Source organism: Argentina anserina, chromosome 4 (genome assembly GCF_933775445.1).
Source record: "Argentina anserina chromosome 4, drPotAnse1.1, whole genome shotgun sequence".
Taxonomy (NCBI): Eukaryota; Viridiplantae; Streptophyta; class Magnoliopsida; order Rosales; family Rosaceae; genus Argentina; species Argentina anserina.
The window spans coordinates 16,827,675-16,842,709 of NC_065875.1; the positions used below are offsets into that span (position 1 = coordinate 16,827,675).

The 15,035-nt window shown below is 37.2% G+C and overlaps 3 protein-coding genes across 3 annotated transcripts; 2 read left to right on the forward strand and 1 right to left on the reverse strand.

The window, feature by feature from the left end:
• Positions 1-4,172: 4,172 nt before the first annotated feature.
• On the forward strand, positions 4,173-5,481 carry LOC126791135 (ethylene-responsive transcription factor RAP2-3). Its single transcript, XM_050517541.1, has 2 exons — positions 4,173-4,452; positions 4,914-5,481. The coding sequence occupies exons 1-2, from the start codon at positions 4,254-4,256 to the stop codon at positions 5,474-5,476; spliced, it is 762 nt and encodes a 253-aa protein (XP_050373498.1). The 5' UTR covers positions 4,173-4,253; the 3' UTR covers positions 5,477-5,481.
• Positions 5,482-10,689: 5,208 nt separating this feature from the next.
• LOC126791575 (uncharacterized) lies at positions 10,690-11,664 on the reverse strand. Its single transcript, XM_050518048.1, has one exon. The coding sequence runs from the start codon at positions 11,411-11,413 to the stop codon at positions 10,835-10,837; it is 579 nt and encodes a 192-aa protein (XP_050374005.1). The 5' UTR covers positions 11,414-11,664; the 3' UTR covers positions 10,690-10,834.
• Positions 11,665-12,472: 808 nt separating this feature from the next.
• LOC126790036 (60S ribosomal protein L19-2) lies at positions 12,473-14,463 on the forward strand. Its single transcript, XM_050516163.1, has 5 exons — positions 12,473-12,648; positions 13,179-13,301; positions 13,390-13,703; positions 14,013-14,101; positions 14,212-14,463. The coding sequence occupies exons 1-4, from the start codon at positions 12,537-12,539 to the stop codon at positions 14,076-14,078; spliced, it is 615 nt and encodes a 204-aa protein (XP_050372120.1). The 5' UTR covers positions 12,473-12,536; the 3' UTR covers positions 14,079-14,101; positions 14,212-14,463.
• Positions 14,464-15,035: the final 572 nt, after the last annotated feature.

The following is a 15,035-nucleotide window of genomic DNA, read 5'->3' on the forward strand; positions in this document are numbered from 1 at the left end:
GCTCAGATTGCTCAGTACCAAATTGCAAGTTTGCAACCCTCCTTGATCAAATTTCACTTCTATCTTTTCGGTTGAAACTACTGCTCATATGGTTGCTTAATTTATTTGGTCCCATACTCCCATGCAATGCATAACCACAAGTTCATATATATAATGGAGTTAATTTTCTTCTCCGAAATCACAGAGTTGGTTAGAAATTGATTGGATTAAATTTGAGTCATTTGTAATTTCACATTTTAAAAGATTAAGAGTTATTATTGGGTTATAAGGATTGCTATCACACACATGTCGATGTCTTTTGTATAAAACCACATACTCAAACTCCACATGATGACTAAAGTGGGGGAAGTATTAGCATTATTGGTCCTGTGTGTGTGGGATTATTGGCCGCTTCCACACAACAATTGGTATCAGAGCACAAGTTACGCTTCAGATTTTGTGTTTTGTACGATCAAATTTGGTGGAGCTCTCATTTGGATTGGGGTAACACAAGATTTGGACTTCGATTGATATATGTAATCGAGATTGAGCTATTCAGATCGTAAGACAATTGGTAATGACTCGAATCATGCCAAGGTGGAGTTTGTTGGAAATTGATTGGCTTAGATTTGAGCCATTTGAAATCTCACATTGGAAAAGGTGAAGAGTCATTATTGAGTTATAAAGATTGATACCACACACACTAATGTCGATGACTTTTGTGTAAAACCACATACCCGAACTCCACCTAAGTTCACCATCACTCACATGAGAACCAACAAGACAACTAATATCAGAATAATCAACATGAGTACCAAACCATACCTTAATTGGAGTCTTCAAACAAAATGTACGTAGTCGATGGAGACCAATTAACCAAATAACAAGAATTTTCAAACTCAATATCGAAGTTCGTAGACTTATTCAAATTAGAAAGCATGTAAAAGACTTTCTCTAAGAGTGATCCACAAACATGTTCTACAATTCTCATACGTGGTGTCATTAAAATAGTGTGGAGTTTTCAAAGTTAGTAAGAGTATCTCCAACAGATTTGGCAAAATTTCTCTAAAATGAAGAAGCAAATATCAAAATCTCTAAAATAATTTATGCTCAAATTCTAACAATTTCTTCATTTTGCATATTTATGTATTTATTACAAGTGAATAAAATATTATATAATCATATATTTATAACCATAAATTATTTTATATATTTAATTTGTTAGTTTGAAATAAATGATTCTAATTATTTATTGTTTTAATTGGTTGTTATTAAAGCTTGAGTTATTAGATATAGTGTAGGAGCATTAAATGCAAAATTTTGCAGGTTGCTACAAATTTGAAGAATTTCTCATTCTCGCTTATCTCATTCTCTATTTTAGATAAGAGGATGCATAAACTGTTGGAGTGGGAAAAAACCCAATATTCTATAAAATTCCACCAGTACTTTTTCTCTATAATGTCAAAGTTGTTAGAGATGCTATAAGAGTTTGTTGTTGTGATTAAGGAAAAATTGATTTGTCCTGAGCTCTGTGTACTTCGAAGTAGCAAAGTTGTTGGTGCCTATTTAGATATCGGTAATTTAATCAGTACGTTCTGTGGAGATGGATCGTGAAACACCACGGCCGCTTCCGCACAACAGCTTGCTCTATTCTTTTATTATGAGGACGATTTTTCGATTTTCCTTGTTTCTCCGAGTCAGCTGTTTCTGAGTTTTCTGGACTGATCAGTCATTTAAGTTTCAGCTGCTTCTTGCCATGCGCCTCATAAAGAGTGGGATTTACATCAATGATTGGTCCAACAGCTACCTCTGCCGTCTCTTTTATAAAATATCTTCTGTGGTCGTGGGGTGGTCTAAAAAATTGTGGAAAATGAAACCATGATAATGGTGATCGATCGACTGTGATCATGAGAGCAGTATATATATGTGATGGGGTTTTCTTAGGTTCCTTGCTTGTTAGGAAACATTCATTGGTGGAGTTGAGAGAGGCAGAACAGAAAGCGTTGGTTTGCGACTTTGCCCTATAAAAGTCTTGAGCTGCTTCCTGAAAACCAACTGTCTCTGCGTGCATGCATTCAGGGATGACGAATTGACGATGATCTTCATCGATAATATCAGTCGTCATATTGGCATTCCAGGTAACCTTTAATTCGATCGGCTTTGTGGTCCGTGTTTTGTTAAACATCGGCCGTCTATTCTATTAGTCTGCCTCATGCAGTAATTAGATCTAGACATGCAGAGAAACCAAAAATTCATGTTCTTGGAGGCACGAATGATTTGTAATTAAATCCTAGCTAGCAGAGGAGCCAATTCTGCCAAATTCATGTTCTTAACTAATTAGAATCAAATGCATGGAGGCATGGATGATTACAAATCGAACAATCTAAACCTACTACTGTTAATTTAGTAAATAAAAACAGATTACACCAGATACAATTCTAAGACATTAATTTAAATTAGTAGAGATAATCAATAAATATTTCATAGTGAACATTTTAAACTACGGAATATCGATTTCAATTGCAAAATAACAATTGTCTATGTGCATAAGGTAGAACATAGAGATTAAGTTTTGTAAATGATGGCCAATCATGAGATATTGAGATAACACTCCATGTAACCTAGAGCTATCATCAGTTAATCACACTCTCCTAGCTATCGCATTTTCATTGATTAAATTCAGTCATTTAGATAATTAATTTTATCACAAATTGCATGCGAGAAAGTGAAATATATATCAGTTGTATAAATTAGGGCTGTCATTATTGAGCCAAATGAAACCGTACCAACACTTACCAACCGAACCAGATATAATTGGTTACTAACATTAGCTACTGAAGTGTTGGTACGGTAATACCGAGCCAATATATGGAAGTTGACATGATAATGGTATTATTTTTTGACAAAATTTGGTATTATCGTACCAACTGAACATTTTTATTTTTATTAAATTTTTTTTAAAAAAACTTGTATTACATGTATCAATCTTACCCGTTCATTTTTATAGATTTAATACCAATAGGTGATTGAAGGGATTCATTAGTACCAATAGTTTGATATTTTTGATTTCCTTTTTTGGGTTTGTAGTCTTTCACTAGATATTTCGAGTAAGTTGAATGAACATTTTATATAAATTTTGTTTGAACTTGTCTGCACTTTGAGAATCATAAGGAAATTTTATTTTTAGAGAAAAAAAAATAGTATGAGTTTTCCACATAATTGAGACTAAATTATATATTGGTAAAGGTCTATTACCAACCATACCAACTGAAAAGTCTCGGTATACTGAGAAGTCAGTAAAGGGGCTTAAGTGGTTGTTAATTGTAACAATTTTCTCTTTATCTATTAGAATTAGTTAGTAAGTAATATAGCTAGGCTAAAACAAGTCAGTATTATATGAAACTCATCCCTGATATAAATCACGTAAATCGTCTTTTATATCGCTAAAAATACTAATCTCGATCTAGGATACATGTTTTTTTGCAGGGTATCACAATTAGTAAATTAAAGACACAGATTTGAAAAAGAAAGTCAGCATACTCTCGATTTCAATGACAACTTTTCGTGATCAACCGATTTAATTTTCAAACATCAATCAAATAACATTTTGAGACAACTATCAATATCAAATCAGAGTGAGGCACAAAAAATAATGGCTTAGATGCTAACCAATATAGTCTTCTATCTAGTAACATCATCACACTAATTTCATCGAAAAAGCACATCACAATTCAAACCACACCACCATGAGCAAAAGCTTTCGAGTTTGCTTTCCCTATTTTCTTCCCATTCTTTAACGGTTGCTTCTGGCACCATCCAATGTCCGTTACATTTTACAGCATCAGTAAAACCAGCCGTTTCCGTGCCACACACTCCGTTTAAAACGTCGTTTTTCACAACCCTTCCCACGTAATCAACCTCGAAGTCCCATATGTGTCCGCAGACCCCACGCCTCAGTCTTTACACATTTCTACGGTCAGCATATATTAACTTTTGATCTTTCTCTTGTTTCACGTTCAACCTTTTTACCGATGCTTCCAGTTTTTAGTGGGCCTTTCCCCAAAAAGAAGGCCCAAATATAAGAAAACGTCTGTGCATGTGTGTTGTCTCTATCCTGAAAGCCTCTCGTAACAGACGGTCTATATATAAATGCCTCCCCTCTGAGAAAAGAACCAAGTTTTCTTCTCTGTCATCAACTTGTGTTTGGTGTCTTGCTTTCTCTGGTTCAGAAGAAGAAGAAGAACTTTTCTGTTTTGGTTGGTTTCACAGCAAACATGTGTGGAGGTGCTATCATTTCCGACTTCATCGAGGCCAAGCGTGGCCGGAAGCTTACCGCTCAGGATCTCTGGTCTGACCTTGACACCATCTCTGACCTCCTTGGCTTGGACTACTCTTCCGGAAACAACGCACAAGTTATCCACCACAAGCAAGCTCAAAAGCCAAAGGTTGACCCTATTCCAGCCACCAAAGCAGGTATAGCATTTTCCTACTTACCCAAACAAGGCTCAAAGGTTTGGTTTTTATGTATTCAGATTTCGTTGCAGTTCTATATAATTTTGGGTGCCGCAGTGCCTGTTTATACGAAAATTTGGGTGTTTTTTGTGATTACTGTTTAACAAGGTGCTTCTGAATCTTTCTGTAGCTCTCTTAAGTCTTTATTTTTTTGTTTTTGTTTTTGTTTTTTTGTTGTTGTTGTTTCATGTATGCTCATACTTTAAGTTGGAGATCCTAAATTATTAGAAGTTTTTAGGGTTAATAAATTGCAAGAGAGGATCCATGTATTAATTTCAGGCAGTAATTTAAATTTACATGTAACAACAAAATACCGGCCAGTTATTGGTTGTGTATTGATTATTCTGTTTTGAGAAATCTGTAAGAGAGCAAAGAAATTAAAACATCGAGTTGTGATGTAACCAGTGATGTATATGTATCAGTTGCAGTGTCGACTGAGATCAAGGAGAAGAAGAAGAAAAGTGCGGATGGGAAGAAGACGAGAGTGAGGAAGAACATGTATAGAGGAATAAGGCAGCGGCCATGGGGCAAATGGGCGGCGGAGATCCGCGACCCTTACAAAGGCGTCCGTGTCTGGCTCGGAACCTTCAACACACCTGAGGAAGCAGCTCTCGCCTACGACGAAGCTGCCAAGCGCATCCGCGGAGGCAAGGCCAAGCTCAACTTCCCAGCTCCTGTTCCTGTTCCGGCACAGCCCCAACCGCCTTCAAAGAAGCGGTGCATGGGGATAGAGCCTTATGATCCATTCGAAAATGATTTCTACTGTAAAAGTGAGACTACTACTGACCATCATAACCATGAATATGACCTAAAAGAGCAAATCTCGAGCTTGGAGAAGATCCTGGGGCTGGATGAGCCGGTGACGCCGAATGAGGTGACGAGTGGACTCGGAATGGGTGAGCCGGACTCGGTGGACATGTGGATGCTGGACGACATGGTCACACATCACCAGCAGCAAGGCCATGATCATCATCTCATATATTAGTAGGGTTGTGCACGGGATGGGGGTGTTTTTAAGAATGTATTACACTCGGGATTAATCCCGGTTGGGACGGGATCGGAACGGGATCGGGACGGGACAAATTCCACCTTCTTATAAAGTTAAATAAAAACCAATATTTGTACTTTTGTATTAACAAAATAACATTTAATAATGAAAAATTTAACAAAAAAAATGCATTCAAAATATTATAATTTACCATTATTATTTGAGTTGATATAATTTTGGAGTTATTAAGAACATAAATTAGTTTCATTTTGATACAAATATATAAGAATTTTTAAGTTTTCATTAAAGGTGGGACGGGACGGGACGAAGTGGGATAAAAATTATTCGTCACACGTCTCATCCCACTATTATAAAACGGGACGGAATTGGGACGGGACGAACGTTTTTAGATCTCCGTCCCGTCTCGTCCCTATAAATTTCGGGACGGAATCAGGACCAGATCGGGATTTTTATTTTTTATACCCACCCCTATATATTAGTATTATGCTATGTGTATCAGTTCGTGTGCCCCATGTATGGTTGGAACTTGAGGCCTGGTGGATTATCTAATGTTTAATAGTAATTACTGTCTTAATCTGTGTGTGCTTTGCTGCTAATCAATCTAGCTATTCGAGTCTGTTGCATGGTACTCTCTCTCTCTCTCTCTCTATATATATATATATATATATATATTATGTCATGAAGAATAAAAAGCTTGTATTTGATGCATCATCGTTCTTGTTGTCTCGTGCAACTAGTGTCGGTTCATGAATGTGGTATATCAATATTTGTACTTTAATTATTATAGAAATAAAACCGAAAACATATAAAGGCCGTCCATGTATTATAAATTTCGGTATTTATACGTTCAAAATATTGAATATTGAAGCTGGTGATGATTATCAGATTGATTCCTTGACAATGAGGGCTTCGTAGATGGGAGCACGCATGCATCTAATTATTCTAGGTAACTGGCACATCACGCGACACTGACATGTAGTGTATCTAACTAATTATATTACGTCATGATATAATTAACACGCATGCGGTGAAAATGACAAAAAAATATTTTAAATATAAAAATCAATCAGAAATAATCACAATAAAATGGATCAATAACATTAAAAGAGTACGCCACGTGTGATATGTGGCGGGTATGTATAATAATTTCTTTTTTATTAATTTGTCCAATAATGTACTCAGACAAACAATTCAATAAAGCATTAACTGGAAAGTTCAACAACCAGAAGTTTGTCCATTAAGGGCCATGAATCATTAGAAGAAAAAAAATTCCATTAGTTATAGGCACCAAAATGCTTTAATTACTGAAAACCCAGATGAAAAGAGTAAGGAGCGTGATCAGCCACTTAGGGCCTATTCGGTAATGTTTTACAAAATAATTTTTCAACAATAATTTTATAAAATGAAAATGTTGAATTAAATTTTGTATTTTTTCAATGAAAGAATGTGTTCGGTATATTTTCTATATAAAAAAAAACTGTTTTGCATTGACCGATTTGAATAGCTCCGTAACTTTCTCTTACTTGATCAATTGTCTGATGTAAAGCAATCGGAGATGCCTAACCCAACCATCCATGGATATTGTGTTCACTCTTAACTCTAAAGTAGGTCTTTAACTCCATGTCCAAGACTATCATTCATCTTCTTAAGCAAACCTAATAGAGAATAGAAAGACTTGACTTACTCTCATTCCATACCAACACCTGTCAGACAACCTCGCTTCCATGCTCTCTGGTACTCTAAATTAAGCACCTACACGTTTATGTAAACATCTATCAATTTGAATGTTTATAATTAGAACAAATCTCAAACCAAATGGAGTATAGATTGGCAGAAGTTGTTGTTGTCCTTCATTACACATACTTAACTCGAGGTTTCTTTGTTCAAATTTCACTCCAATATTTATCAGTTTGATCTACAACCCGTATAAGATCGGAGAGAAAAGCAACAGCTCAATGGAGAAACTTGTAGGTGGTACCTTCTTCTTCTTTACTTATTTTATATTCAATAGAACTTCCCACATTCTCAAGCACATGTATGCAGAATTGTAGTTCCAGGAGATATATGCAAAAAGAAAGGAAATTGGCTATGAAGATCGACCTACATAGAATAGAGGATTGTAGGTCGGAAAAGAAAATTTGAGAACTGGGTGGGGATCAATGGTGATCGAGCACAACTGTAAAAAATAAAAATTTCCCTTTTAATTGGAGTACAATGTTCTCCGAAAAGTCAAAAATAATGAAAATGAACCAAAGACGTTTCTAAAATTAATACGGAGCTTCTGATTTGTATCGTGAAAACGGTTTTCTTTGTTTTGGGTTTTGATGCATCGAACACTTATTACGTTGAATTATGTTTCATAATACAGAAAACAAGATTACAATACTGTACTGAACGCGCCCTTATTTTCCCCTTAATTGTAATTCAACATGGCGTCCTCTCCCTTTAATTGTGAGTTCACTTCCGAAAGACTTGTTATAGCATTGTTTACCCGATAAAAAAATTCGAAAGACTTACAGTAAAACCTCTATATATTAATAGGCTTAGGACTGAGAAAATTTATTATTTTAGCGAGATATTAATATTTTGATAAATTAATAATCTATTAATTTATCGATTATTTAATAACTTATTAATTTATCAAGATATAATAAATAATTTGTTTCATTTTTTTTATTTTTTTCATGCTCCATATTGTTAGATTTATCACGGATACCGTTGTTTAAAATATTATATTATCCAATGTATGATATTATATTATTTGATGATAATGAAATCAACAAAATTGTTTAATGAAATCCTCATAAATGTAAAATTTACTATATAAATTATGTCATTATTAATTTATATATTTGATGGAGTCTATGAATTCTCAAATTTCTATTATCTTACAAATTTAACGAAATATTACTTTAACACGTTAGCCCCGAATCGGCCGACAAAAAATATTATTTTAACGAGATTATTAATTAATCGAGTATTAATTTAACAAGTTTCTACTATATATTGGCAAAATGCTGGTTGGTAGCACTTTGACAAAAACACATATATATTTGACTAAACGTTCCATTAATCTGCCGAATCCCCAACCAATTGAGCAAAGAATTTTGATGAAAGCAATTATAAATTTGTAACCACGAGTAAATAGTAAATGATTTCTTGCCCCAAGCATCAAGGAATACTTATCTACAAAGAGGATTTCCTCTGTTCGACCAAAAAAAAAAGAGGATTTCCTCTGTTCGACCAAAAAGAAGAAGAGGATTTCCTCTGTCCTTACTCTGCCTTTTCAAGAGTCAAAAAGAGTCATTCATGAATCCAAATATAGTCCCATTCATACTAATGGCACTAAAGTGATATATCCTTCAAATCAAACCTAGGCTGCTATCTTAGATTTGGATACCGTGTTACTTTCTCAGATAAAAATTCTAGCTAATCACTAGTAACTGTAGTAAGTGAATCTGTATCCAAGTAAGGTACCATGGCAGAAAAATGCTTTTGTGATAATGTGGGTTGGATCATTCAATTAAGACACCTAATATGCTGATAATTTCTCACTAATGAAGAAAAGAGGTCTAATAGGCATACTGTGATACTGGAAAAACCACAAACATTCACCAACTTGTACTGGGGGTAAAGCCAAAACCGACTACAATGTCAAAATCCAGGTGGGTCCTCAACTAGGAGCCTCTAGGAGAAAAACAAAGGAAGGGAAGGATGCATGAACCAGGTCACCAAATCCAGGTGGGTCCTCAACTAGGAGCCTCTAGGATAATTGAAACATAAATATCAGTATAGTACGCACTAGATTTCTTCCTTATTCTTAGGCTAATCAAATCATTATTGGAAGTTCGGAACTATTTATGCTCCTGAAAGTAATTTAAAACTGATGTTCATGTCAGCTGAGTCAGCTGATATCCAAATCATAATCTACGACTTTCCGAGAGGAATCATAGCCAAGTTCACTATTAAAAGAACACATTGAGAGAATGACGAATGAATTTTTAACTTGGAAGTTAAATAATAAGTAGTGGCACTAAAAATAAAAAATAAAAACTAGTTGCACTAAAAGGATGGTCCCAAAACATGTCACCTGAGAATTCATTCTAATCACAGTATATGCAAAAAGCAATCTTATACTTTAGAAACTATTAGATGCATTGTAGTGATTAAAAATCACTCACAAGTCCCTGACACTATACAGAAACTAGCTGCTGAGATACAAACTCCTACTGTGGCGTTATCAGTCCTAAATATGGGTAACGACACTTTCCAGCTTAGGAAACGGATTCAACATAAACAGCAAAATGTCATCACTCCAGAAAACAACATTCCAGCACAAAATAACTTGCATTCAAACACAGTCCATATCATTCACCTTAAACTAAAACTAAATCATTCAATATGACGACTTCTGAAACGTCTCAAAACAAAAGCTGATCGAAATCATTCAGGATTAGGCTCACACTTGTTTACCTTTAGAAAACCAATCCTTCAGAAAATGGGATCATATTATTCGACAAATAAACAAAAAAGAACCAGAAGTTTACAAATGAATACTAAAGCAGTAATCGACCTATGGATTGCTGCAAGGATACCATTCAATGGAATTCAATTCAATCCTATTGTTTCTGCAAAGTTTTTCACTGAGACTGTTTCTTTTCCAATTGGAATAGGAAACAACCATCGGAACAGAAACGATCATCAACTTAACTCTCCTTTAAACCTACTCTTTGGTTTAAGAATCCCACCATCCATTAGTAGGAGTACCATCTGATACCATGACTTACGACTAATTCAAACCATCAACCAAGCCCTAGAACAAGTTGATGGATAAATCTAACATGCTTAATCAGCTTCCTTTGTTTTACTTCTAAGTAACATACAACTCGATTCAACTTATACTCTCAGCAAAATTCAAATCTCCTATTTATCATAGAAAGAACCAAGTGCTATCTGCCCTAAAAAGTCATTCCAAGTGCTCATGTTCAAAGCTTTCTCAAGGAGAGGTATAAAGGGTATAAAAAAAAACGAGTCTCCTACGGGGTAAAGGAATAGTCTCAGAGATTGCACAGATCCTAACAAGTAAACATCACCACCTCCAATTTCGTAGAAAAAAACTTCAATAGTCAATTTGGCAGTGCACAACCATAAATCCAGGATATACAAGTAATCGAAAGCTGAATGCACTATGACCATAAAAACTATTTAAACCAATAGAATTATATATACACATTGAGCATCAAATGAATACTCAAAAACAAACACAGAAACCAAACCCGAATTCTGATCCAATTTTATACATTATGAGCAATTGAGAACGAGAACGGTACCGAATCAGCAGACGGAGGCCAATCTCATCGGCACCTTTTCTCTCTCCTCATCCCCTAACCCCTCCGCCATGATTCTCACCACTCTCTTGAAAGCAAAGTGCACGCAATTCGACAGCGCAATCCACCCCATCACCTCGTAGAAGAAATCAATCGCCGGATCCGACCTCGACGACGACGACGAATCATCCCAACTACTTCCTCCGAATCTATCGAAATTCCAACCCCCGCCTCCGCCGCCCCATCCCCCGTTGAAGAACGGGCCGTCGCCGCCGAAGAACCCGCCGTCCTCCTCGCCTCCGCCGTCGCTGGAGTCGTCGCCGCCCGAGGATCGCCGCCGGGTGCGGCGCTTCTTGCGGAGGAGGGTGCGGGTGGCGGTCTTGTAGGAGTTGGAGCGCACGCGCGGCGGGGCGACGGCGTCGACGGGGGAGATGAAGGCGGAGATCTGGAGGGAGGGCGGGGAGTCTACGTCGGCGGCGACGGAGATCGGGTGGTGGTGGTTGCGAATTGGGAGATTTGAAAACCCTAGGCCTTGGGCGGCGGTGTTGGCTACTGAAACGGCGTCGTATAAGAGGGCGATGTCCATGGTTGGAGGAATCGGATTGGTCTAAATTTGGTTGGAATTTGAAGGAGGGGGTGTGAATTTTTTGGTTATGAAGTTTGGGGATTTTGTTTTTGTTTTGCCGGGAAAATAAGGAGGGCAAAAGGAACAGTCAGACGGAGCAATCGGGAATAGTCAAATTGAGAAGTACTAGAGAAATTGGAGACAGCTGCGTAAGCACCACGTGTGAGCAATGGCTAACGTGTTGTGTCCAAATTGTCATTTGGTGACAAGTTTTGCGTCTAAGTTTTTCACATGTTAGCAAAATTAAAAAAAAAATGCAATTTAAGTCATGTTTCGATATCTTTTACCCTTGTTTTTGTAGGTTATAACCAAGCGCTTCCCACATTCTTGTGGAAGGTGATTGCCACTCTTATCATAAGTGTGAAGGACAATTGTATTACCCCATGGATTATTAGTTCGTGACATCAAGGCTCTTTTGAAATCTTTTCATCACAGTTTCATTGATCATATTTTCCGTGAAGCTAACTTTCTTGTTGACTCCATTGCTGTTATTGCCCTCTCCATTCATGATTCAAGAAGGTGGAATGACGTCACTTCTCAGGCCAACCTTACCTTGTTGCTTGATTGTTCTAGTGTTAGTTGCCCAAGGGACAGTTCTCTGTATTTTCTTTCTTTTCTACTAAAAAAAACGTTTTCCTCTAGTTTAATATCCAAATGAATCACTTTTCTCAATCTTACCTTCCATGGAGGCTCCATCTTAGTTTTTGTCAAACTTTAGTACTAAACGAATGTCGCTACTATCCTCTATCTTCGTTGTTGCCTTGTTGGATTAGTTCAATGGACAAATATGAGGCAACAGTGAGTATTGTAGATGAGTAAAAGGATTGGCAAACTAATCGATTAAGGTAAAATCAACTTGGACATTAATAGTGGGAATATTCAATATTGTGAAAAAGAAAATTCGGTAGAAGGAAGAATTTAAAAGTGGGCTCGAAGAGAACTTTTCTCGGGCTTTTGGTGGCGTGGATCTTAGCCCAGTTTTTTTTTTTATCGCAGATAAAAACCCTAACCATATATGGCATCCCGATCTCAGTAATAGCCTCCAGTCTCCCTCAGTTTGCCGTAAAACCCTAGCACAGCAGCGATGGTGTCGTTGAAACTCCAGAAGCGACTCGCCGCTAGCGTCCTCAAATGCGGACGTGGCAAGGTTTGGCTCGACCCCAATGAAATCAACGAAATCTCATTGGCCAATTCAAGTACGTTCCTCCCTCTCCCCTTTTCTCCATTACAGCGATCTACTGTATTTTACGGCCTGCTTACTGTTTGATTTTGATCGATGAACATTGAATTCCCAATAGATCATTGCAATTACGGTTTCAACATATTCCGGTATAACTATTTGGTTTCTGGTTGGTTTTTTTTTTAAATCTATTTTTTGCTGCATTGATGTGTTTGTAGTGAACCGATTGTTATATCTGTTGAAAATCATATTCGAGATTCCTAATATGGTCACTGTTGTTTACATTGGTTTAATGTGGTTATTTCTTGCTATGTATTGGCTTGTGTTTGTGTTTTCCAAAATCGATGTGTTATACGGTCTGATGGTTAGTGAAGTTGAATGAAATTGAAGAAGGTTCATGACACTGACACTTTCAGCAATAGTTACAGTTTATTTCAACTATTCTGAGCGTGTGCTTTTTAAAATCCAATTAGGGCATTGCACGTCGCTCATTCTATTCAATTCTCTATTGTTGTTGTTGGCGTTGACGTCTACGACCTTTTGCAGGGCAAAATATCAGGAAGCTTGTGAAGGATGGGTTTGTCATCCGGAAACCAACCAAGATCCACTCCCGTTCTCGTGCTCGGAGAATGGCAGAGGCCAAGAGGAAGGGACGTCACTCTGGATATGGCATGTGTGGTTTTATGCTGTGTTATTGGAGACATCACTGTAAGCCATCAGTGGCAGGGATAATAATGTGGTTGCTGATTTTGTCCAGGTAAGCGTAAGGGTACCAGGGAGGCAAGGCTGCCCACTAAGATACTCTGGATGAGGAGGATGAGGGTGCTGAGGCGCTTGCTCCGTAAGTACCGAGAGGCCAAGAAAATCGACAAGCACATGTACCATGACATGTACATGAAGGTGAAGGGTAATGTTTTTAAGAACAAGCGTGTGCTGATGGAGAGTATTCACAAGTCTAAGGCGGAGAAGGCCAGAGAGAAAACTCTTGCCGACCAGTTTGAATCCAAGCGTGCTAAAAACAAAGCTAGCAGAGAGAGGAAGATGGCTCGCAGGGAGGAACGTTTGGCACAAGTAAGTTCAGACATAATAAATTTTTTGTTTATGAACTGTTTCCAATGGAGTGGCTACCGATTTGTAGAAAAGATGAATATATAGAATGAATTTTGTGGTTTAGTAATTTAAAAACAGCACAGAATAGGAGTTTTGGGATACTGTAGCCTATAGGTTCTATAGGTTACTTTCAAGGTAGCGTAGCACAGATTAGGAGTTTTGGGATGCTGTAGCCTATAGGTAACTTTCAAGGTATATCACATCTTCTGTTTGCTTGATGCGACACGCGCTATGATTGTGATGTATTTGGGGGTTTTTTGAACACTGCAGGGACCTGGAGAGAGGGCACCCGCTGCACCTGCTGCAGCACCTAAAGCTGTACGCCGCGTCATCTAGACCTGCACCTGCCAACCATCTGCGTAAGTTTACTTTATATTTGTTTTATCCGTTCATGTGATACACAGTTCTAAATATACAAACTCAGATCAATTAATTGACATATTTATTGCTGTTTACTTCATTTTTGTAGGGGATGAGTGATGGACCTTGGCAGTGAGAGGACTGAAGACAAATAACTCTATGTTAATGTGCTTAATCTCAAGTCTACATAGAAGTTATATTTTTTGAGCTACTACTCTAGTTCTGATGTTGCAAAGTTTTTAGTCCAAACTTTGGAACTAGATGGGTTGCAGAGTTTCTTTCATGTTGAATGATATGTGTTTGTGACTTTGGCAAACATCAAACTATTCATATTTAAATGTACGATTTTAGGAAGTGAAAACCATCTTTTCTTTGACTTGTCCAATATCTCTTTACAGTAACTAGCCTAGTATCAGTAGTATGTTGTATTGGAATCAGACCACCACAGTGATAGCTCTGACCCTTTACCTAAACTTTGTGATTCTATCCGAAAGCTATGATAATTTCCTAATTCCTTCAAGCCCTGGTTAAGTACATCTGAATCATCACCATGTGTTATTTGAAAGTCAAGCTTAGTTGTTTCTCGCTGTCACTATTTATAAATAGAGAGTGGAGTATGGTTGCGTCCTTGATACCACATCAATCCTAACCAACCTATTTTACATTGTTTATTTGTCGCATTGCACAAACTTAAGGTAAAACTACAACGAAAGTTTCATTATCAATAGAAATTGATCTGCACAATGTGATGAAATCAAAGAGAAAAGAACTCAAGATGTTCCAATCAAGGACGCCGTTTAAAACTCCTAAACTTGGATGGGGGCAACCACATCCTCAACTAGTATGTGCCGTCGGATCTTACACTCCTAGTGTTTTTTGAAGCCTTGATGCTTCAGTTATAAAGTAAATCTAGTGTTTTTGGCACCCCTTCTT

What these genes read in the sequence shown, in the direction of transcription:
- LOC126791575 (XM_050518048.1), bottom strand. Translation starts at nt 11,413, where the DNA reads ATGGACATCGCCCTCTTATACGACGCCGTTTCAGTAGCCAACACCGCC.
- LOC126790036 (XM_050516163.1), top strand. Translation starts at nt 12,537, where the DNA reads ATGGTGTCGTTGAAACTCCAGAAGCGACTCGCCGCTAGCGTCCTCAAA. An exon ending in AATCTCATTGGCCAATTCAA is followed by an intron (nt 12,649 to 13,178) that starts GTACGTTCCTCC and finishes GACCTTTTGCAG; the next exon opens with GGCAAAATATCAGGAAGCTT. An exon ending in GGGACGTCACTCTGGATATG is followed by an intron (nt 13,302 to 13,389) that starts GCATGTGTGGTT and finishes GATTTTGTCCAG; the next exon opens with GTAAGCGTAAGGGTACCAGG.
- LOC126791135 (XM_050517541.1), top strand. Translation starts at nt 4,254, where the DNA reads ATGTGTGGAGGTGCTATCATTTCCGACTTCATCGAGGCCAAGCGTGGC. An exon ending in TATTCCAGCCACCAAAGCAG is followed by an intron (nt 4,453 to 4,913) that starts GTATAGCATTTT and finishes TATATGTATCAG; the next exon opens with TTGCAGTGTCGACTGAGATC.